The sequence below is a fragment of the Argopecten irradians genome, chromosome 2 (assembly GCF_041381155.1).
Source record: "Argopecten irradians isolate NY chromosome 2, Ai_NY, whole genome shotgun sequence".
Taxonomy (NCBI): Eukaryota; Metazoa; Mollusca; class Bivalvia; order Pectinida; family Pectinidae; genus Argopecten; species Argopecten irradians.
The window spans coordinates 18,871,692-18,894,816 of record NC_091135.1 but is presented as its reverse complement, the minus strand read 5'-3'; the positions used below and the strand labels follow the sequence as shown (position 1 = coordinate 18,894,816).

General features: G+C 36.2%; 2 protein-coding genes across 3 annotated transcripts in view; one reads left to right on the top strand and one right to left on the bottom strand.

Annotated features, from left to right (window-relative positions):
• Window positions 1–6,581, bottom strand: part of LOC138314712 (transmembrane protein 198-like) — a 76,620-nt gene extending 70,039 nt beyond the window's left edge. Inside the window, exons 1-2 of one of the 2 annotated variants that reach the window (XM_069255197.1) lie at window positions 6,513–6,581; window positions 5,589–5,652 (exon numbers count right to left, since the gene is read on the bottom strand). The gene's annotated coding sequence lies outside the window, so the exon portion shown is untranslated. The remainder of the gene's footprint in view (window positions 1–5,588; window positions 5,653–6,512) is intronic. The other variant, XM_069255198.1, reaches the window with a different exon arrangement.
• LOC138314711 (coiled-coil domain-containing protein 148-like) lies at window positions 6,527–22,346 on the top strand. The gene is made up of 13 exons (XM_069255195.1): window positions 6,527–6,704; window positions 7,884–7,995; window positions 8,666–9,053; window positions 9,480–9,658; window positions 16,508–16,703; window positions 16,939–17,086; window positions 17,670–17,876; window positions 18,044–18,184; window positions 18,740–18,858; window positions 19,310–19,427; window positions 20,175–20,225; window positions 21,009–21,098; window positions 21,481–22,346. Exons 2-13 carry the CDS (start codon window positions 7,926–7,928, stop codon window positions 21,628–21,630), a joined length of 1,857 nt encoding a protein of 618 aa, XP_069111296.1. The 5' UTR covers window positions 6,527–6,704; window positions 7,884–7,925; the 3' UTR covers window positions 21,631–22,346.
• The last annotated feature ends 779 nt before the right edge of the window (window positions 22,347–23,125 follow it).

Sequence of the window (23,125 nt, the reverse complement as noted above, 5' to 3'; positions counted from 1 at the left end):
TAATGGGAACAACCAATGGGCTATGTCACCAGAAGCGTTAAAATTTGTGTCATTTTGGTGAACACACTGCACAAAGTCAACAAGTAAAACGTTTAATATGTTTCTGTTGTAGCAAATAAATGAATGTCATTCCATATACAATGTACTTATATGGCCGTGTCACAGATGTGAATCATTGAAATATACATTGTAGTAATGATAATTCAGGCGTGATGATGGGTAAATAAATTATCAGTTTATATTATAAATGTAGGATATTTCTATATATATCTAAATGCAAAGTTACTCGACACTCGCTAATTGTCATCACTTGATGTTTTGCAACATTACAGTCAATGGGACAGAATTGTAGTTCTGATAATGACCGTCTGTCAGAACATATATAGTGTGTTTCATTCAAGCCAAGAAAACTCTTTTTTGTTTGTTTGAATTTTACAACAAAACAGAAAGACTAACATGTGAGTCAGTCTGTGAAGTTAAAAGTTTAAACACCTTCTATCTCTCCACAGATTGATAACAATCGGCAGTATGTCAAATGGTGACAACTCTTTGCAAAAGTTGCAAATATACTGGATTTACTTTTTTGTATTTTTGTGTTTTAATTGGCATTACGAAACAATGCGAATGAGAAGCGCCAATCCATATGCTTGTTGTCCAGAGCTACATGTATGTTGTCGCAGCTAGTTTAATATATGCCTGGTAGTCATCCTTAGAATCATTTCACTGCTTCCAAAGTAATCCTGATAATCTCCAGTCTTCAACAATTATGATTCTGCTTCAGATGACTAGCCAATGAGTCCTGTAATTATAAAATTTAACATATATATCAATATTCTTAATTTGTAATAAAAAAGTTACAGAAATCATCTTACAATGACAAAAGGAAGAAATTGGACTCGTGTACACAAGTACTTTGAGTTAAAGATGCTCCACCGCCGACAGAGTATAAATGATATTCATCATTTGAACAATAATTAGTGTTTAATCGTGTTGCATAAGTCTAATTAACACAAAAAATAATATAAAATAATTAATTTTGCCTTTGGGTCAAGCGCAATCAGTACTTCATTCCATATAGGATATAGTGCTACAGAATTTTTTCGGGATGCAATTAATTATTTTATTTATATTTTTAACTTTAAGTGAAATTGGAGCTCAAACGTTTCAACGGCGGTAATGGTGTAAAGTAAGTAACTTTTGTAACTGAAGAAAACTACTAAATTGTCTGCTGCCGTTTTTGATAGTGAAAAAATACCATTTGTCAGCGGTGAAGCATCTTTAATATATTAGCATCATAATTAATTTGTCTCCTATACCTGATACACATTGATAAAATACAATGTTTTTTTTCTGCTAGCAAAACTTACTTTAAACCAAATACTGTAATATTGAGCAAGTGTAAATTTACCATGTATGATATATTACAGTGCACAGGTTATTGTTTATTTTGGTAAGTGTTATTATAAATTCTCTGAATCCATGAAGTTATATATGTAGTGACTGTTTAATCAATGTTTTAAGTTCATACCGCCAATTTCGAAATCCCAGATATTAATTGTCTTAAATAAATCTAGCATTACTATTCTTCTATTTATCTAAATAAATTCTGTATTCACATGTGTATTACACACATATGTATGTATTGTGTATGGATCTATATCATGCCAAGGACGTATATGAGAAGGATAAGTCACACAGGGTTTTGGGGAAGTCCAAGGCAGGCGCTTTTGTGTTTGTGCACTGACCGTGACGTTGGGCAAGGATTTATAAGTGAGAAGGATTCGTGTCTGTCTCTTTACATTACTAAACACCACGCGAGACGCTTATGAACCGGGAATAAAAAACCGTTTTTCTCAACAAATACTTGTCTTATCGAGCTAAACGAAACACCATTGTAAAGTTTATTAAATTTCACGACGTTTATAACTTGCTTTAAAGACGGAATGTTTAGGGGATATGTCTTAAATTTTCGTTAAAAAATCGACAGCTCATGAAATGACAGCACCGCTTCAGAAAGTAAGACGGTAACCCTCGCACCCGCAAGCTACATCAAAGGCTGCGCCGGCGGATATCAAAGGAAAATCAGTCGTCGCCCAATGTCACGGTCAGTGCACAAACACAAAAGCGCCTGCCTTGGACTTCCCCAAAACCCTGTGTGACTTATCCTTCTCATATACGTCCGTGACGTTGGGCGACGACTGATTTTCCTTTGATATCCGCCGGCGCAGCCTTTGATGTAGCTTGCGGGTGCGAGGGTTACCGTCTTACTTTCTGAAGCGGTGCTGTCATTTCATGAGCTGTCGATTTTTTAACGAAAATTTAAGACATATCCCCTAAACATTCCGTCTTTAAAGCAAGTTATAAACGTCGTGAAATTTAATAAACTTTACAATGGTGTTTCGTTTGACTCGATAAGACAAGTATTTGTTGAGAAAAACGGTTTTTATTCCCGGTTCATAAGCGTCTCGCGTGGTGTTTAGTAATGTAAAGAGACAGACACGAATCCTTCTCACTTATAAATCCTTGATCATGCATTGTTTTGCCTACAAATAAACACATGCTTTGTGATGTTTATAGACATATTGACAATCTGGTAAATTGACTCTATGCATTAATATTAAATTTGATGTCATCGCATTAGAAAATAATACCAAAAATGAATCTGGTCAACTGCTAATTATATACTGTAACAACAAACTACTTCAAATTTAAAGTGATATTCAATTTTGTTGCGTAGTAATAAAGTAAAACGTCGATTATATGGATGTTAGCAGGAATTCACACATACTCATGATGTTGTAAGTTCACTTCATGTGCCGATGTCTGTCAAATAGTTCATATAATAATATACCGACCCATTATAAGGCATGATAGGCAAAGAAGCAAAACGAAATGAAACTTACGATTTTCACTGCTTCTGTCTCCAAATACGAAAAGAATTCCGTAGTTTACTAGCAAAGTGGCTTGCAACATGCATTGCAACATGCAGTGTTCAAATATTCTTCGGTGTTTTTCAGATATGAGAATGCACTTATTACGCTCGATAATTAAATGGAAAATATTTCTTGACTTGCAAGTTTACATCACAGGTCCGCTTTGCGTGATGACGTCTTTGCTTACATTCGGCCATTTACACTATTGCTGAGTGTCACGATATTTCATTGTATCTGTATCCGTGTATTAAATATTCCCTCGTTAATGAAAGGATGCGTCAGTTGACAATCCGTGCGAAATGATAAGGAACCAACGTAACTCAGAATTTATCGTGTTTGTTAGCTTCTGCATAGATCACCCAGACGCTTGACGCGTACGTAGTTAACAAGCGTCTGTTTGAGTGAGACTTGGTTAAATTCAGTGGGCCATCGTAATGACATGATCACTATACGAACGTACCTGTTCTCCAAAATGACTATCAATATAATACATGTAAAAACAAACAACTTTTGTATCTTTCTTACGTCGGGATGAATTAAAAAATTGTCATTATATAATAGATTATGAATGTACACATCAAACTACAATTAGATACTTACATACCAAAATCCTGACAATTCCTTTATTTAGTGTTACCCAAACCGGATGTTTACATAAATATATGCAAATGCTGGCGAGAATTAGGCCACCGATCGCTACCACTGATGCAAATTATCCTTACTATTTTTCAATTATAGACGTTCATGCTATAGTTTTTGTAGACATGTTTGAAACTATTCTATTTAATGAAATACCATAGAAGTTGTTTAACTGCACTATGGCAGAATATTTGTTCTAGAAAGAGGAAAATAGAAAAAATCGCATGCAAATGAGAGGTCAATCGCATTTAAATTAGTGGGTCATCCGGGCCGTAGCAATACTGGAAAAGCAAGCTTTTACAGAAAAAAAGGTCAAGATATCATAAGCTCTCCACTACCATGATCACCTTGAAAAGCAGTTATAAAAATACATCCATGTACAATATACCCAAAATGATTACTAAATATCATTAATAGCTATCTCACATAACAGCCATTTTTAAAATCTTATATCTTTTAAAAGGCTTAGGCTGAAATTTAAGATCAGCAATAAAATAAGTGCATAATTTCAATATACATAAACTATTGGTAAACCGGTCTAGATTTAATTTTTTAAGGTGTGGCATAACTCAGACTTTATAATAAGATTTAAATCTCCATATTATATGTTAATTGGTTTGCCCATTAATTCTGACTAATATTGTAATCAAACTATCAATGGTATATTGTAATGCTGATCATCATTTATAGCATTAGGGCTTTAATCTACTCATGAAGACCTGAGTCACCTGACATGTGTTATAAAAACGTTCGTAAAGGAAGTTTCCACCCAGTAAATAACAATAAACAATGTCAACATTATTAATCGTGTAAATTACAGAATTAATTTCCCATATCCTGTATACACCTATAAATAGATAATACCAGAGAAAACACATCAATCTTTAGATTTAATCAGAGACGGAATTTCTATCCTATATCTTTTAACAATGACCAGATAAATCAGGTAAATTCTGGGTGGCTGTAATTAATTAAGGTGTTACGTAAATTGTCACCAATATGTGATAAATATTATTTATGTGTATGTCAGGTTTATAGACATTTTATATGATATTCCAATCTTCACAATTTTTTTTTCGCATTATCAATTTATTTCAAATACACAACAAAAGAAATCTTTTAAAAATCTTTATTCTTTTTTTGAGGGCTTCAGTTAAGCCGGGTTATCAAATTACCCGAGTTCGTATCAACCAAGTTCCACTGTAGGGACTTCAGTAGCTCAATGAAATAAAATCTCTCACTTTATTTGTACATTACAGATATATATAGGAGTCAGTACTTGACCTCCAAATGACCTTAACCACTTTTCCTTCAATTATAGCCACTTACATCATCATGTAACACCGTTATATCAGGAGTCAACTACCACCATTGGTTAGCTTGATATCATGTAAGGATCCCCATAATATCCTGTTACCATGGAAATTGAAAAAAAGTCTCAAGACATTTCTTCTAACTTTACCCTTTAAAGCAGGATATAAACTTTCTCATAATTTTTCTAACATACACAGTACATTAATTTGAATGCATGACACTATCATTTAAGTAAACCCAATCATTCAAATGTTGTAATCCACTTAACAATCAGATTTAATTTGTGCTTTAATGCTCATACTCTCAGGCATGTACAAAAGGAGAATAAAAAAATTATGTATTAAATATTATGTAATTTAATGATATCAGACAGTGCTTTTAAAATCATTTTTCTTTTTACCTCTTGTAGAAAGATCGAGTGGTACATAAATGCTATTCCAGTGAAGAGTTATTTTCCATGATGACAGATTGAAGACTGAGGCAATCTAACCATGCTGTTGTTTGGTATCTGCATGGATATCTGACAAACAAACAGCAGTCGCTCTCTTTTTGGTCAATATTTTTGTCTGGGATTTTTTCTTCCATATCCATTATGAAGAAAAAGAATGATGGGAAAATATTGGTTCTGTCAAATTATCACCCGAAGACCAGCTAGTGTAAGAAATAATATGAATTATAGTTATAGATAAGAGAACAACATACCAGTACATAAACAAGGGTCCCATGGCATGAGTCTGCATCAATCTGCATTTACTCAATTCAAAGTCTGCAACCCAATTGATTATGACATTATTTATTATACATATATGATTTGCATATATAACAATGCAATAAGGCATCAAATCACTATACCTTTAAATTGTATATTATTGGCTTTCGTATAATATGTGGGTATATACAGTATATACTTACCCTTGCAACCTTGAACAACATATGGCAAATGCAGTCAAAGTCATTATTGAACACACTTGGGATTTAATGTCACACCAGATACTAACAGGTCAAATATGTACTGGATAGTTTCCAAGAATCTTTCTCATTATCATAAATCAATGAAAATTAAATGAAGGCCAAGGTCCTCAATATGAATAAACAAATGGGAAGGTGCTTCCAAAGTTGGATTCGCCCACAGTGTAAGTATCAGATCTCTGGGCTCCTTTTAATAAATGTACAGGTGCTTGACGTTCTGACTCAAATATATATATATATATATATATATATATATTGATACTATAAAAGTATCACATTATGGCTGGAGTAAATAGCATTATTTTTATAATAACTTTTTAAAATATACATACTGATAAACAGTAGAGGCAAGGACGTATATACACTTATAAATCCTTGATAGAGGGCATTGTCATATTTTTTAATTTTATTTAAGAGTCAGAATTTCAAGCACCTGTAGTTTTGACCAGGTCTGACCTATCAAAATGTGACAATGATCTGATTCGATACAATGTTATACTAAAAGACACATTTATAACAAAGCACATGCAATATTCAAACATGTTTCGCTTTTGATTTCAAGATTTACTAGTTTAAAAAAACTAATCCAATAATGCAATACAAAATTATACTAGCATAATTCAATTAAATGTCGCAATTAAGTTATGATTTGCTTACCATGACAGTGTTCGAGTCTTGGAAGGAAAGGAAAACAGCGTTCTTTTACAGCACATAAAACAAGCAGACATCCAATATGAAGTAAGAGAGATAACTCTAACTCCTACTTCCGCGGGAAAATATCCGGAAAAAGTGTTCCTGTCGTCGGTTTTCGTAGTAGATTTGACCAAAATGGCGGATGTGGTAGGGAAGGTAAACAATTTTAATATTCACATTGTTTTTACCGTGATGGCGCGTGTTCAGTGTGACTAATAATTGATTGGATATTACTTATACCACATTTCAATAAATTATATAACTTAAAGGCGTGTTTTAATTTACCAACCGTAAATAGGGATGGGTTATTTTTCTTGTCAAAAAAGGTCGTCAGTCGGTTTAGAACTCCATGCACTGTGTTCAGGTGTTGTTCATGTTGATGACATTATGATTGAGCTGATACTTTTTAGTGAACTGGTCATCATATTATAATCATGGTTTTTTTAGTTTTGTTTTGCTTTTTAACTGTCGATTACGATGTTCATCATGCTAATTGGAATGTCAAGCAGTCTATTGATATTTGTTTACAAGATATTGTAACAGGAGAGGAGAAAATGTACATGTAGCGGCCAGACCGGGATTCGACAAATGATTGACACAGTCCAATCCCGCTACAATATAACAGATAAAAACAAATGCAATCGTCAATTAGAAATTCAATGTAGCGGATTTGGACTGGGGATAGCTGTTGATCATTGGTAGATATACTGTTGTAGCAGAAAAGATATAACATGAGTCAGAAGGTAATATCTTTTCCGCTACAACAGTAGCTAAATCAAGTGTAATCAGGTAGCTAAAATATGGCTCATAAATTTTCTCCTCTCCTCTTACAAATTGAGCAAGCCTAATACGGTAGTTTCAAGATCCCAAAATGAGGTCGGTAAAGTACAATTTACCGTCGATTAGTCCCACCATCCGGTGATTATGACGTCACAAATCTCACTTTAAATTATGACGTTAAAATCACCGGATGGTGGGACTATAATCGACGGAAAATTGTACTTTACCCACGTCGTGATGGGATCTCAAACCCCTGTATTGCAAGGATATGTGATCTTATGACGTTCAAACCTGGGCTACTACATTTTCTCTTCCCCTGTTACAAGGTAAAAAATAGTCATTATAACATAAGTAGATGTAGATGTGTAATAAACATATTTGATTTGACAGAAAAGTGAAATATTGTATATTGTGTAAAATCACATTTTATTTATCAAGCTAGATATAGGCTGTAGTGTTGTATAGCCTAGGTCACATGCTAGTGCCCTTTTGATAGGATGTACACTTAGAGCTGCCATTTTGGAATATGAATGAGTTCTTTATGTTTCCTTTCAGATAAATATGACATAGAGGTCAGCAGAGACAATAACAGAAAAGATGGGGACCCCTAAGCGAGGGTTTGATACCTCCAGGGACTTTGTCACTCAGTACACCTCTGATGAGACAGGTAATATAGGAGAAAGTCTTGTTTGAGGAGATAGGTAATACATGTATAGTGAATATCTTGTTATTCTGTTACAGATTTCTCCACATTTTATTTTAGTGTGAATTTCTTAATATTTCAAATTGAGTTGTTAACATCCGAGATGAAATCATCATGACAGTGAAATATGACCATTTTCAGGAAATTTTGTCTGTTAGTTTATTCTTAAACTATTCTCTAAAATGTTAAGATCTAGTCAAGAATTAGAGGTTTCATTATCTTTCAGGAGAGGCGGTACAATTGCAATTTCAGGGGGTACTTTTCTATACCATCTGTATGCTATCTAATGTGATTCAGCCCAAATCAGGCGGTACCACAGCCAGGTTCAACCAGCAAAAAGTACTGGGTACCGCCTGATATTGAAACCCCTGTGAAGAACACTTATAGAACATCTGAATTTCTTAACTTAGTGTTCTTGAACTAACATTCTAGAATATTTTCAACACAATTCAAGAACTGTAATCAAGAACAGTTTTGTCTTTCATTATCTGTTCATAGAACGATTGTTTTACTCAAGATATATTGGAAGACTACTTATATATAAGACTCTGAGACTTATATAAAATGTATAAGAATTTGAGAATTTACTTTAATTGTTGTATGCTAAAAGTAATCAGATATTTTTTTGTGACAGATCGGATTGTGATGAGGATCAACAATGGTGTGCGAAGCAACAAATACAAAGATGTGGACTATGATAAACTTAAACTTTTGGCTGCAGAGAAAAAATTCTCAGCCCACAAATCTCTGCTCAAAGTTAAGAAGATTGAGCAAATGTCCAAGCAAACAAAAGAAAACAATCTAAATAAACAACATAAGCTTGTGTGGCAGAAAGAGTTTATTCGATTAAACAGTCTCAGAAAGCGACTTCAGGGTGAGATTGAGCGACATAGACGAGACCACGTGACGGAGACAGGACCATGTACCAATATGTACCAGGAATTCGAAGATTATGAATCACATCTCGATCAGCAATTTGGGAAGTTCAAAACACAGACAGCTGAGCCTGTGTGGGAATTACGGTAAGATGTTTCAAGAAAAATATAATATTCTTGGTTTTGTCTGAAAGTCAGATACAATATGAACAAATATGTAGTACCCAATTATTAACTTCTGTGTTTTGTCTGTAAGTCAGATACAACATGAACAAATATTTAGTACCCAATAATTAACATTTGTGTTTTGATAAAAAAACAGGTAAATATTTGTAATCTGAATTACCAGTAATTATTTCAGAATATTTTATTAACTCATTTACCCATGAAGACACATTTAAACTCCTCTGATTTAAAGATTGGGATAGTTCATTTTTAATTTTCATGGATGAATGAGCTAACAGTAAAATAAAGCCTGTTACAAGGAAAGAAAATATAGTAACGTAATGATTGGTTATTATAGTGTGGTGTTCAGCTTTGCTAAATCTTTTTCGATCTGTATCTAATAAACAGTGAGGACCTACAATTTTGGCTGCAAGAAAATATGGCTGAACTTAAAATGGGATCTCCGGATATTGTTCAGAAGCACATGGAGATAAAGCAGACTATAAACTCTGTCAAAGATCAACAGAAACAGGTGATGGAGAGACTTAGATATGAACAACAGAGTCTGGAGCGAGAGTTAGGCATGGGTAAGTAGGAGAAAAGGTTCATAAGTAGGATGTAGGATAACACAGTAATAACACCATGGTGTAACCTGGAGGGTAGCTGGGCATCCTGGATGGTAGCTACTGTTGTAGCGGAAAAGATATCACATTCTGACTGACTTTTCCACTACTGCAAGGTCCCTCTATAAAGGTGTGGGGAACCAAATCAGGCACGACTGACCATCGATTATGTCTTGTCAAAAATTATTCCGATCAAACACGGCTTTGACACATACCTGGATGTTAGTAGGGGATGTTATTCTAGCTGTAGACGTTGAGTTTTTAACTTTATCACCATTATTTAATCAGATAGATGCATTTGAATCCAATGTTGTCAATTTCTCGGCTAAAATCGAGCGACATTTTGTAAACTACCGCCGCGCATGCGCCAACCTCCGAGAACATTACATGTGAGGCATATTGGGAGACACGCATATATGATTCATATGAAAGGAGTAGGTCTAAAAATTCGGGTATTTTGGCGATGTTTTCATTGATCAGGAGTTGGCCTATCATTTTTAAAATGAAATCAAATAGTAAAATCACTGAAATGAATACACAATATTTAAGTTTCTTTAAGCATTCTGAGAAATGAAATTGGTAGTAAGAAATTCATATAAAATAAACAAACAAATATATATAGGCCTATAAAATAATAAATGACTCTTATCTTGTCTATTTCCAATATGTCTTGACACATTTTCCATGATTTTTTATTTTTTTTATTTTTTTTTTTTGCATTTTTTAACAATGCACACAGTACTTGTATATTTATAAATTGTAGATAGCATGGGTAATACAATTTTTACTTTGACATTATCATTTAGGAATGGAAATTTGTGGAAATATTCTTATAAATTCTAGCATCAGAAACTATTCCTGATTATCTCTGTTCTCATATTTTTTATAATTCATAAATGAATATGTCAGCTATAATTATGATACTTATAATCAATATCAATAAAATTTCAGACACGTACATTTCTTCCGTCGATACACATGCCACATTTTATTAGCCCACCATCAACAGATGGTGGGCTATTCAAATCGCTTTTTGTCCGTGGTCCGTCGTCCGTCCTTCCGTCCGTCCGTCCTTCCGTCCGTTAACAATTCTTGTTACCGCTATTTCTCAGAAAGTACTGAAGTGATGTTCCTCAAATTTTATATGGAGGTTCACCTAGGGCCCTAGTTGTGCATATTGTATTTTGGGACCAATCGGTCAACAAAATGGCCGCCAGGCAGCCATCTTGGATTTTGATAGTTAAAGTTTGTTACCGCTATTTCTCAGAATGTACTGAAGGGATCTTTCTCAAATTTCACATGGAAGTTCCCCTAGGGGCCTTGTTGTGCATATTGCATTTTGAGACCAATCGGTTAACAAGATGGCCGACAGGCCGCCATCTTGGATTTTGATAATCTAAAGTTTGTTACCGCTATTTCTCAGAAAGTACCAAAAGAATTCTTCTCAAATTTCATGTACAGGTTCCCCTAGAGCCCTAGTTGTGCATATTGCATTTTGGGACTGATCGGTGAACAAGATGGCCGACAGGCCGCCATCTTGGATTTTGACAATTGAAGTTTGTTACAGCTATTTCTCAGAGAGCACTGAAGGGATCTGTCTCAAATTGCATGTGCAGGTTTCCCTAGGGGCTTAGTTGTGCATATTGCATTTTGGGACTGATTGATGAACAAGATGGCCGCCAGGCCGCCATCTTGGATTTTGATAGTTAAATTTTGTTACCGCTATTTCTCAGAAAGTACTGAAGTGATGTTCCTCAAATTTTATATGGAGGTTCACCTAGGGCCCTAGTTGTGCATATTGTATTTTGGGACCAATCGGTCAACAAAATGGCCGCCAGGCAGCCATCTTGGATTTTGATAGTTAAAGTTTGTTACCGCTATTTCTCAGAATGTACTGAAGGGATCTTTCTCAAATTTCACATGTAAGTTCCCCTAGAGCCCTAGTTGTGCATATTGCATTTTGGGACTGATCGGTGAACAAGATGGCCGAGAGGCCGCCATCTTGGATTTTGACAATTGAAGTTTGTTACAGCTATTTCTCAGAAAGCACTGAAGGGATCTGTCTCAAATTGCATGTGCAGGTTTCCCCAGGGGCTTTGTTGTGCATATTGCATTTTGGGACTGATTGATGAACAAGATGGCCGAAAGGCCGCCATCTTGGATTTTGATAGTTAAATTTTGTTACCGCTATTTCTCAGAAAGTGCCAAAAGAATTCTTCTCAAATTTCATGTACAGGTTCCCCTAGAGCCCTAGTTGTGCATATTGCATTTTGGGAGCGATCGATGAACAAGATGGCCGACAGGCCGCCATCTTGGATTTTGAGAATTGAAGCTTGTTACCACTATTACTTAGAAAATACTGAAGGGATCTGTCTCAAATTTCATGTGCAGGTTCCCCAAGGTCCCTGGTTATGCATATTGCATTTTGGTATCGATCGGTGTCCAAGATGGCCGACAAGACGCCATCTTGGATTTTGACAATTGAAGTTTTTTTCCGCTATGTCTAAGAATGTACTGAAAGGATCTGTCTCAAATTGTATGTGCAGGTTCTTCTAGGGGTCTAGTTGTGCATTTTGCATTTTAGGACTGTTCGGTGAACAAGATGACCGACAGGTAGCCATCTTGGATTTTGATAATTGAAGTTTGTTACTGTAATATATCTCAGAAAGTAGTCAAGGATCTTTCTCAAATTTCTTGTGTAGTAATATGTAGTAAAAGCTTGAAAAGCAGAGAAAAGATCCCTCTTTCCTTTGTCAGACAAAGATCGTTCTTAGGTGGGCGCCAAGATCCCTCTGGGATCTCTTGTATAAATTATATACTGCATTTCCAAATAACTTTACCATGCTAATGTGTGTTGATGAAGAAAACATCAAGAATATCTTCCATTTCCAATTATCTTCATCAATCAGAATTTAATTTGACATCAAAGAAAATCACCTACAATTCAAATAAAGTTTAAACTTTATAATTAGCTTGGTTTATTATGTTTAATGTTGTTAGGCTTACATTTACATATAAACAAACTACAGAAAAATCCTGCAGTTGAGTTATGAAAAAAAATTAAAACACATGTATGCACTTTCCAAATAAAAATAAATTCAATAAGTTTGACATAAATGATAATAATTAATCATTCTAAAAATAAAAACAATTAGAAATAAAACTTTCCAAAAAATACAGATGCTGATGATGAATTGAAATTTTTTTTCAAAACAAACTATGATTTTTTTTTAATTTTGTTATAATCATTTTTAGCCCACCATCATCAGATGGTGGGCTATTCAAATCGCTTTTTGTCCGTGGTCCGTCCGTCCTTCCGTCCGTCCGTTAACAATTCTTGTTATCGCTATTTCTCAGAAAGCACTGAAGGGATCTTTCTCAAATTTCATATGTAGGTTCCCCTAGGGCCCTAGTTGTGCATATTGCATTTTGGGACCAATCGGTTAACAAGATGGCCGCCAGGCAGCCATCTTGGATTTTGATACTTAAAGTTTGTTATCGCTATTTCTCAGAAAGTACTGAAGAGATCTTTCTCAAATTTCATATGTAGGTTCCCCTAGGGCCCTAGTTGTGCATATTGCATTTTGGGACCAATCGGTTAACAAGATGGCCGCCAGGCAGCCATCTTGGATTTTGATACTTAAAGTTTGTTATCGCTATTTCTCAGAAAGTACTGAAGGGATCTTTCTCAAATTTCATATGTAGGTTCCCCTAGGGCCCTAGTTGTGCATATTGCATTTTGGGACCAATCGGTTAACAAGATGGCCGCCAGGCAGCCATCTTGGATTTTAATACTTAAAGTTTGTTATCGCTATTTCTCAGAAAGTACTAAAGGGATCTTTCTCAAATTTCATATGTAGGTTCCCCTAGGGCCCTAGTTGTGCATATTGCATTTTGGGACCAATCGGTTAACAAGATGGCCGCCAGGCAGCCATCTTGGATTTTAATACTTAAAGTTTGTTATCGCTATTTCTCAGAAAGTACTGAAGGGATCTTTCTCAAATTTCATATGTAGGTTCCCCTAGGGCCCTAGTTGTGCATAATGCGTTTTTGGATCGATCGGTCAACAAAATGGCCACCAGGCAGCCATCTTGGATTTTGATAGTTAAAGATTAATATCGCTATTTCTCACAAAGTACTGAAGGGATCTTTCTCATATTTCATATGTAGGTTTCCCTAGGGCTCTTGTTGTGCATAATGCGTTTTTGGATCGATCGGTCAACAAAATGGCCGCCAGGCTGCCATCTTGGAATTTGATAGTTAAAGTTTGTTATCGCTATTTCTCACAAAGTACTGAAGGGATCTTTCTCATATTTCATATGTAGGTTTCCCTAGGGCTCTTGTTGTGCATAATGCGTTTTTGGATCGATCGGACAACAAAATGGCCGCCAGGCTGCCATTTTGGAATTTGATAGTTAAAGTTTGTTATCACTATTTCTCAGAAAGTATTGAATGAATCTGTCTCAAATTTCATATATAGGTTCCTCTATGGCCCTAGTTGTGCATATTTCGATTTGGGACCGATCGATTTACAAGATGGCCGCCAAGGAGCCATCTTGGATTTTGATAGTTGAAGTTTGTTACTGCTATTTCTCAGAAAGTACTGAAGCGATCTGTCTCAAATTTTATATGTAGTATGTTTGCAAAAGTTTGAAAAGCAGAGAAAAGATCCCTCTTTCCATTGTCAGACATAGATCATTCTTTGGTGGGCGCCAAGATCCCTCTGGGATCTCTTGTTTTTTTACATTTTTTTTTTAACTTAAAGAATGAAATAAAAAAAATATTTTCTTTTCCTCTTTATCATATTTTTTTATGTATATTTATAATCAAATTGTCTGTCTATCCATTGCACGGGTTTCATGAATATCTGTAGGCCTGCAAGACATAATGGAAATATCATCACCCCTAATGGGCCTCACAAGTAATGTTATTGGAGACTGGCGCATGCGCGGCGGTAGTTTACAAAATGTCGCTCGATTTTAGCTGAGAAATTGTCAACATTGGATTCAAATGCATGTATCTGATTAAATAATGGTGATAAAGTTAAAAACTCGACGTCTACAGCTAGAATAACATCCCCTACTAACATCCAGGTATGTGTCAAAGCCGTGTTTGATCGGAATAATTTTTGATAAGACATAATCGATGGTCGGTCGTGCCTGATTTTGTTTCCCACACCTTTATAGAGGGACCTTGCAGTAGCGGAAAAGTCAGTCAGAAGGTGATATCTTTTCCGCTACAACAGTAGCTACCTGGATGGTAGCTTGGTAACCTGGAGGGTAGCTGGATAACCTGGATGGTAGCTGGGTACTTGGAGGGTAGCTGGGTACTTGGAGGGTAGCTGGGTAACCTGGAGGGTAGCTGGATAACCTGGATGGTAGCTGGGTACTTGGAGGGTATCTGGGTACTTGGAGGGTAGCTGGGTAACCTGGAGGGTAGCTGGGTATCCTGGATGGTAGCTGGGTATCCTGGATGGTAGCTGGATAACCTGAAGGGTAGCTGGGTACTTGGAGGGTAGCTGGGTAACCTGGAGGGTAGCTGGGTACTTGGAGGGTAGCTTGGTAACCTGGAGGGTAGCTGGGTAACCTGGAGGGTAGCTGGGTATCCTGGATGGTAGCTGGGTACTTGGAGGGTAGCTGGGTACTTGGAGGGTAGCTGGGTAACCTGGAGGGTAGCTGGATAACCTGAAGGGTAGCTGGGTAACCTGAAGGGTAGCTGGGTAACCTGGAGGGTAGCTGGGTAACCTGGAGGGTAGCTGGGTAACCTGGAGGGTAGCTGGGTAACCTGAAGGGTAGCTGGGTAACCTGGAGGGTAGCTGGGTAACCTGGAGGGTAACTGGATAACCTGGAGTATAGCTGGGTATACCTGGAGGGTAGCTTGGTAACCTGGAGGGTAGCTGGGTAACCTGAAGGGTAGCTTGGTAACCAGGAGGGTAGCTGGGTAACCTGAAGGGTAGCTGGATAACCTGGAGGGTAGCTGGGTAACCTGGAGGATAGCTGGGTAACCCGTGGAGGGTAGCTTGGTAACCTGGAGAGTAACTGGATAACCTGGAGGGTAGCTTGGTAACCTGAAGGGTAGCTGGATAACCTGGAGGGTAGCTGGGTAACCTGGAGGGTAGCTGGGTAACCTGGAGGGTAGCTGGATAACCTGAAAGGTAGCTGGGTAACCTGGAGGGTAGCTGGATAACCTGGAGGGTAGCTGGATAACCTGGAGGGTAGCTGGGTAACCTGGAGGGTAGCTGGATAACCTGGAGGGTAGCTGGGTAACCTTGAGGGTAGCTGGGTGACCTGGAGGGTAGCTGGGTAACCTGGAGGGTAGCTGGGTAACCTGGAGGATAGCTGGGTAACCTGGAGGGTAGCTTGGTAACCTGGAGGATAGCTTGGTAACCTGGAGAATAGCTTGGTAACCTGGAGGATAGCTTGGTAACCTAGAGGGTAGCTGGATAACCTGGAGGGTAGCTGGGTAACCTGGAGGGTAGCTGGATAACCTGGAGGTTAGCTGGGTAACCTGGAGGTTAGTTGGGTAACCTGGAGGGTAGCTGCATGGGTAACCTGGAGGGTAGCTTGATAACCTGGAGGGTAGTTGGATATCAAGGATCCTCAGAGATGTATGGTAATCAGTAACCTGGTTCTTCTTGATATTTCAGTGTTGTCTCGTTGTAGTGACCTCTCACACAAATCAACATTAGATATTTTTCAGATTTTATTTGATTCATATAGTCTAAATTATAAATATTAAGAAAATAACTCAATTCACTAAAATATGATTTGATTATATATATAAAACATGTCAATTTGATTTCTTGCCTTACAGGTGAGCTTGGAGAAATGGTCCATGATGAACAGGACACAAACATCCATATAGAGCAAGGTATACCTGAGGCAGCATTTGACCTTGAATGTAGGGACTTTGATCTGAAAGTCAATGTTCTTCAAGAATTTATTCACATGGATGAGTCCTTCAGAGAAAAGCTGCATGATTTGGAGGATCAACATTCACAGATACTGAGGTTTGTTATATCTATATATTTAATAAAGCATATTTGTATACCCCACCATGAAGTGAGAGGCATATAAGAGTTACCTTTATGTTTGCCTGCACTCTATCTTGTCCAGATTTCATATGAAGATGAGGACATTTATGTCTTACAGACTTTGATGCCTATCTTATGCAAGTTGTTTTAGTAGCACACAGGACTTTTTTGTAAGATGTACAGTATTACATTTAGTATTTGTATATTTCAGTTCTGGGAAGCATGGTGGCTGGTCAGAGGAGGATCATTATACTTTCTGTGTTATCTATGATCAGTATCCTCATGAAATGGCAAATCGCCGCAAATTTATTATCGACCGTCTAAGAAGACATCTTCCTAAAATGAACCGAGCACAACTGGTAAGGAATAGAAAGACCACAGGAACTGTGATGGTAGCTAGACTAAATATCTGTAGTACTTCTGACATGGAATTTAACTAGACTAATTATCTATAAAGTAAACCATTAGAGACAATCTGAGGTGTGTTGCTTGAACTTTCTCAAGATCTATTGATGTGTTTCTTTGAAAGCTGAGATCTTTGCCCATCCTATTCCTTCAGGCATGATCAGTTCCTTTGATAGAAGCTCCTTGTTCATCGCTCATTTTTGTGGCTACCAGCTACTACAATAGGATTTCTGCCTCAACGGTGCAATGGTTATTCATTAATGCATGAAGACAAGAAGCAAAAACATGTTCCTTAATAATTTTGTTGCTAACATAGTACGTAATGTAAATGTGTAAAATATTTCTATGGTTGCCAGATCATATGATATGTTTGTGATTGCTTTTCATGGATAGGAACTTTTGTATCTACCTCCTGAACTATGAACGTTGACAAATTATGCTGCATTAATATATGTTACCTTTCTTGGTAAGCACAAAACTTTGTTTTACAGTGTACATTGTTAACATTTTTACTACAAGTCATTATTTGTTACTTAGGTGATGCATGAAGAGTGGTGCGAAAGCAATAAGTATTTCCGAAAACGTAAACAAGTGTTAATGGTCGCCTGGCAGAAGGCGAGAGATGAACTTTTCTATAAAGCAAAGTCTGTGTTTATGGAGGCAGACATTGCTGCAGAACTTGAAGAGGTCAAGATTGAGTACCTTCGTAAACAGAAACAAGTCAAGCAAGCACTGTTTGAGAAGGTTAGAGCTTACTTATTATTCATTATGGTATTGGTTCTAAAGAATTCTTTATTTTTTTTATCTGTGATCAATAATGTATTTTCTATGATTATTTTATGTATAACATTTCCAAACTTAAACACACACTAAGAGTATTTGTGATATAACAATCTACTGTTCATGGACAGATCCATCAGTGGCGCTGTCAGAAGATGGAGGCCATGATGATTCAGCAGAAAATGCTGGAGCGACAACAGGAAGAAATGAGGATGCAAGTCAAAATGGAGGCAGAGCGCGAGAAAAAACGTAGAGCAGTTGAAAAGGATAAGGTAGGGACTACACTTTTAGTAAATAAAAATAGCAAAAGTGTTGAATACTATATCAGATAAAAGGAAAATTGTATCAAACAAATGGACAACATGGGGAACAGATGAAGAAAATCAGATTTATGCAATACAATTTTAAGATAACAAAAGGTGTTTACTGGAACCAAAAGGGCAGATTTGATTGATAACACAGACAAAATTATTATGTATACATTTGTATTAGGTGTCCTAATAATTCTTATCTTCTTCATCTTGGCTGAGTGGTTAAGATGTCCCAATATATTACCACAAGCCCTCCACCTCTGAGTCGTGAGATTGAATCCCATGTGGGGCAGTTACCACAAAAGGACTGCTGGTTGGAGGTTTTTATTTGGGTACTCCGCTTTATATCCACCATCAAACCTGGCACGTCCTTGCATGACCCTGGCTGTTAATAGGAAGTAAAACCAAACAAACCGAATAATTCTTCTGACTTTTTTCACAGAAATTTTGCTTTAATGTAAAAAAGAATAACAAGGTGTATAGTTTTTGTGATTCTGATAATGTTATTTTATTCAGATAACAGAATTCCATGAAGAACAGATGCAGCGTCGTAAGAAACAAGAGGAAGAAGATCGTAAGAGGTTAGAGGAGCTGCAAAAAAGTATGGCAGAACAAGCGAAATTTGACCTTGAAAGGTGTGTAAACTAAGAAAATTAAGTAACTATATAAGGGTCTTTACTTCTAACAATGATTAATATTTATTGAGAAGAGGAAGGAGGTGGAACAGAAATATGCGTTAAAATTGAATTTAATAATCACTGTGTGGTATATAATGGGTTATTTTGGCATAAGTTTCTATTCTAGTGCATATGCTAAATTTTAAAACATTATGCAGCAGAATGTTTAATTGAACAGAAGAAAATATAATCAATGAAAACAGTTATTATTACAAACAGGCATTAGATTTAAAACTTCATATCATATTGCCACCATGTGCCGTACTTGTATATATTTCTTTTATGCTTATAAAAGAAACACATAAGCTTGATAATGTTGTGCTTATACATTCTATAATGGTCATCCTTTCATCCAAGTACATTTAATACTCAGTGATAAACATTTTTTGTTTTGGCTTTTATTGTGTAGGGTCCATTATAGAGAAGAGCAAATTCAGAGAAAGATTGAGGAGAGGAAGAGAATGGCAGAGGATAAAGAAGAGGAAGATAGACAGAGAGAAGAACGCTTGGAGGCATTAAGGCTTCAGGTAGGTTTTGTCTTTGATGTGTGTGGAAACTGGAAACCATGCACTTGTTTAACTCTTTCTGTACTGTAATTCCTGACTGGGTTCTGGACATTTTCCGGACATTCTCCCAGACATTTGAGCAATATGGCCGAATGTGTATTTTAATTGTGTTATGAGGTTGGAATTACAAAAAAAAATGTATTCCGAAATAATGCAGAAAAATGAGAACCAATGTTCATGGTATACACAAATTTGTTCAATAACATAAATATCTTTATTTTCCAAGGTTTGTATTTTACTGACAGTAGATTGCATATGATTGCGATCATTGCCACATTGTTTACGTTGGTGATGAATATTGGAGCACATCACGGGAAATTTAAGCAATCTGGGTCACATGACAGAAAATGTGAAGTTTACTAACAAAATGATTGTTATAAACCGAGTATGTTGTTTTTGCATAAAATTTTATTGTGTAACTCATATGTTGTCTGCTGGACACAACTAACCAGATCAGGTAACGTCAGGTAAATGTGGGATGTCACACTTTTCTATTGTCTGTATACAACAACAGCACGTGAAGAGTTAAACTTGTATGGAAGAAATACTACAGCCATAGAACTTATCAATATTTTGACTACATGATAATGCATATGGATGGGCTTATTGCGAGAAATGGGCTTATTGTTGGACAGTAATAATAGCATAGTTTGATGTTGTATGATGAGATGATGGACATTATTGATTTTATGTTCCTTTATTTCTCAGGTGCGAGTAGTAGCCGAGAGTGACCCAGAACGTCTGATGAAGAATACCGAGGTAGGGATTAAACACATTATAGTACTGCATAAAGACAATCATCAGCATCCTTGATACTCCAGAGGTTACTTTCACTGTCACTATATCTACTCCTGGATTCTCTCATAGTAAAACTGAAGGCAGTTCAGCAGAAAAATACTGACCAATCATAGACCTGCAGAGATTTCCTTTGAAGATTACAAGCAGAGCGACGCCCAACTTCAAAGTCACAAAGTTAACCACAGTGTACTGTAATTCAATTCGTTTGATGTACGCCAAACAACAAAACTACCTGCTCATTTGCTATCAAACACAGAGCCGGGGTGGATATAATGACAGTGATAGTAACCCCTGGAGTAAGGAGAATGGAACATCAGTGGCTCAAAAATTAAAGGAAATGAAGGATGGGGATAGGTGCTTGATCTTCCATCATGGACATTGTTCACACTTGTATATTAAATATTTGATGTAGGTTGTATATTTGAAATAGGGTATAAAAACCTAACAATGGTAGATCAGTCAGAAATCAATTCTCACCAGACTAATGATCATTTCAAAAGCACAATATAAACACACATAAAATTTCAATTTTTGCTTTATATTGTACATGTGTATGGTTTCATGTTAATTCCTTACCTACATGGTCAGTAGAAAAATTCTTACGATTATGATCATGCTCTTTTATAATTCCTGCTACTATTAAATCAGCAGCATGGAAACAAAAATCTGTAAACATTTTGTGTTCTCCTATTTTATTGATATTACTATATGGTAGCTCACATCAGGCCTGATATATTATTTTAGGCTTGGGAAGCTCATGTGAATGAAGAAGTAGAAGAGGATATCAATATCAACAGGCCACTGTTTGATGTAAACTCCTTCACGTCAAATCAGGTGAGATTACACATTGGTTATAGTCAACAATAGGATCGAACTAACATTCTCTCTCAGAGGAAAGGATGGAGATTACTATATTAGAGTAAATTGGAATGTGATAGCAGGAAATTCTTTTATTTTCTTAATTTGTATGGGTAATATTTAACAAACAAAAAACTTTCTTTCAAGATACATTTTTTTTAATTGACTAAGATTATGAAACTGATACCAGGTAACTTATTTTTCTCTCTTTTTGGCAAATTTTCTAGTTGCATTACACAACTAAAGTATAGAAAATCTATGGGAAATAATCAGAAACAGACCCTACGCTCCTGGTGTGTTATAGTTTCTATCATCAATCAAATTTCTTATAACTTATCTTTTGATCTACATGCCACAGGTGACTTCAGACCCTCGAATGAAACTGGAAGCGAGGCTCCGGGAGGCTGGCTTACATAATTCTGATTATGCTAGGCACATCATGTCCAATGTAAAACCACTGAATCCACCACGCAGGGATATGGAGTCGACTGTCTTCAAAACTGACTGATTTGTCGTGGAATTCTAGTCATAAAGTTTATGTGATGATGATAATTATATATGTATATGAACATGTGCATTATTATTTTTATGGTAAGCCAGTCTTGAATTTCAAAAGTGAAGCTTTCAAAAGACATCACTTTGAAAGTGCAAAAGGATATATTTCTTCATGTGGTTGTGAACTCAGTTTAATTGCATCATTTAATTTGCATGCTCGTGTTCATATTGACAGCACAATGAAAAATTGCTGATATATTCTTTTGATACAATTGATGCAGGATCATGTCTAAGTTATTCAGTTCTAATCAATAAGTTTGCTGTGATAGCTAGATAGAAGGTTAGTCTGTCTATCCTGAGACAAAATGTTGCCATCCAAATCGGGTTTAGACCTGGAACCTTAAGCTTTCTACCTTGGAGTAAGCAACAGGTCCAATAATCATTCAATAATACACTAGTTGTAATAACTGATTTAGGTATGTGGTCACTTTTATTTCTAAGGTTTTGATGCAGTTATTTCTAGACCTATACATAATATGGATTGTGGGGGTATTGAATTAGTGCCAGTAATTGTGCTGAATATAAATCATTATAGCTGTATGATATTGTATATACTATTTACAACAGCATTTGTCTAATTTCATCTACATTACAACAAAATGTCTCGTGCAAATTTATAAAAAATTGTATTTGTACCTTTTCTAAAACAATACTAATAAAAACTGTAATCAAAATAAATGTTGTTTGTTTTTCCTGGGAGTCGATCAACATGATATAGACTTCATTAGCCCATTATCATTAGATGGATGGCTATTATAGTTGTCTTTCGTCCATGGTCCTGTGGTCTGTCTGTCTCTCCATAAATAATTTTTGTTAATGTTACTTCTTAAAAGGTTCCTCTAGGACCGTAGTTGCATATATTGCATTTTGGAACTGATCCACCAAGTTGGTTGATAGGCAGCCATCTTTGATTTTGATAGTTTTTTCGCTGCTATTTGTCATTAAGTGCTGAAAGAATCTTTCTGAAATTGTAAACTTAGGTTTTTCTTAGTTCCCATAGATTGTCAATTGCATTTTGTGAATGAAAGGGAAACAATATAAATGACACAACCAATAGGCAGCCATCCAGAATTTTGTCATTTTTTTTCAGAAAGTACTGTCAGAAAAGGTCTAGATTCCTCAAATTAAAACTTGTAGGATCTTTTTTTTGTCCTGATTTATGCAAATTCATTTTGGAATAAATTCCAGCACAACATGGCAGACAGTGGCCTAATTTGACAATTGAAGTGTGTTCGTGTTTCTGGTAAGCAGGCTTAATGTGAAAATTAAACATTCAACATTTCATAGGAAGAGAGAAAAGTAGAGAAAAGATCCTGCTTTCCATTGTCTAATATATATCTAGAAAATTCTTTGGTGGATTGGGGTCTCTCTAGGCATCGTCGGTTACCCACGTTAATCAGCCTACGGAGTGTAGTGGAGTTTAGACACTGGATTTCTGAGGCTGCTCT

Excerpts from the sequence above, each read along its gene's own strand:
- LOC138314711 (XM_069255195.1), top strand. The coding sequence starts at position 7,926 with ATGGGGACCCCTAAGCGAGGGTTTGATACCTCCAGGGACTTTGTCACT. Across the intron at positions 17,087-17,669 it reads AAATGAACCGAGCACAACTG|GTGATGCATGAAGAGTGGTG; the intron begins GTAAGGAATAGA and ends TTTGTTACTTAG. Across the intron at positions 21,099-21,480 it reads ACTCCTTCACGTCAAATCAG|GTGACTTCAGACCCTCGAAT; the intron begins GTGAGATTACAC and ends TACATGCCACAG.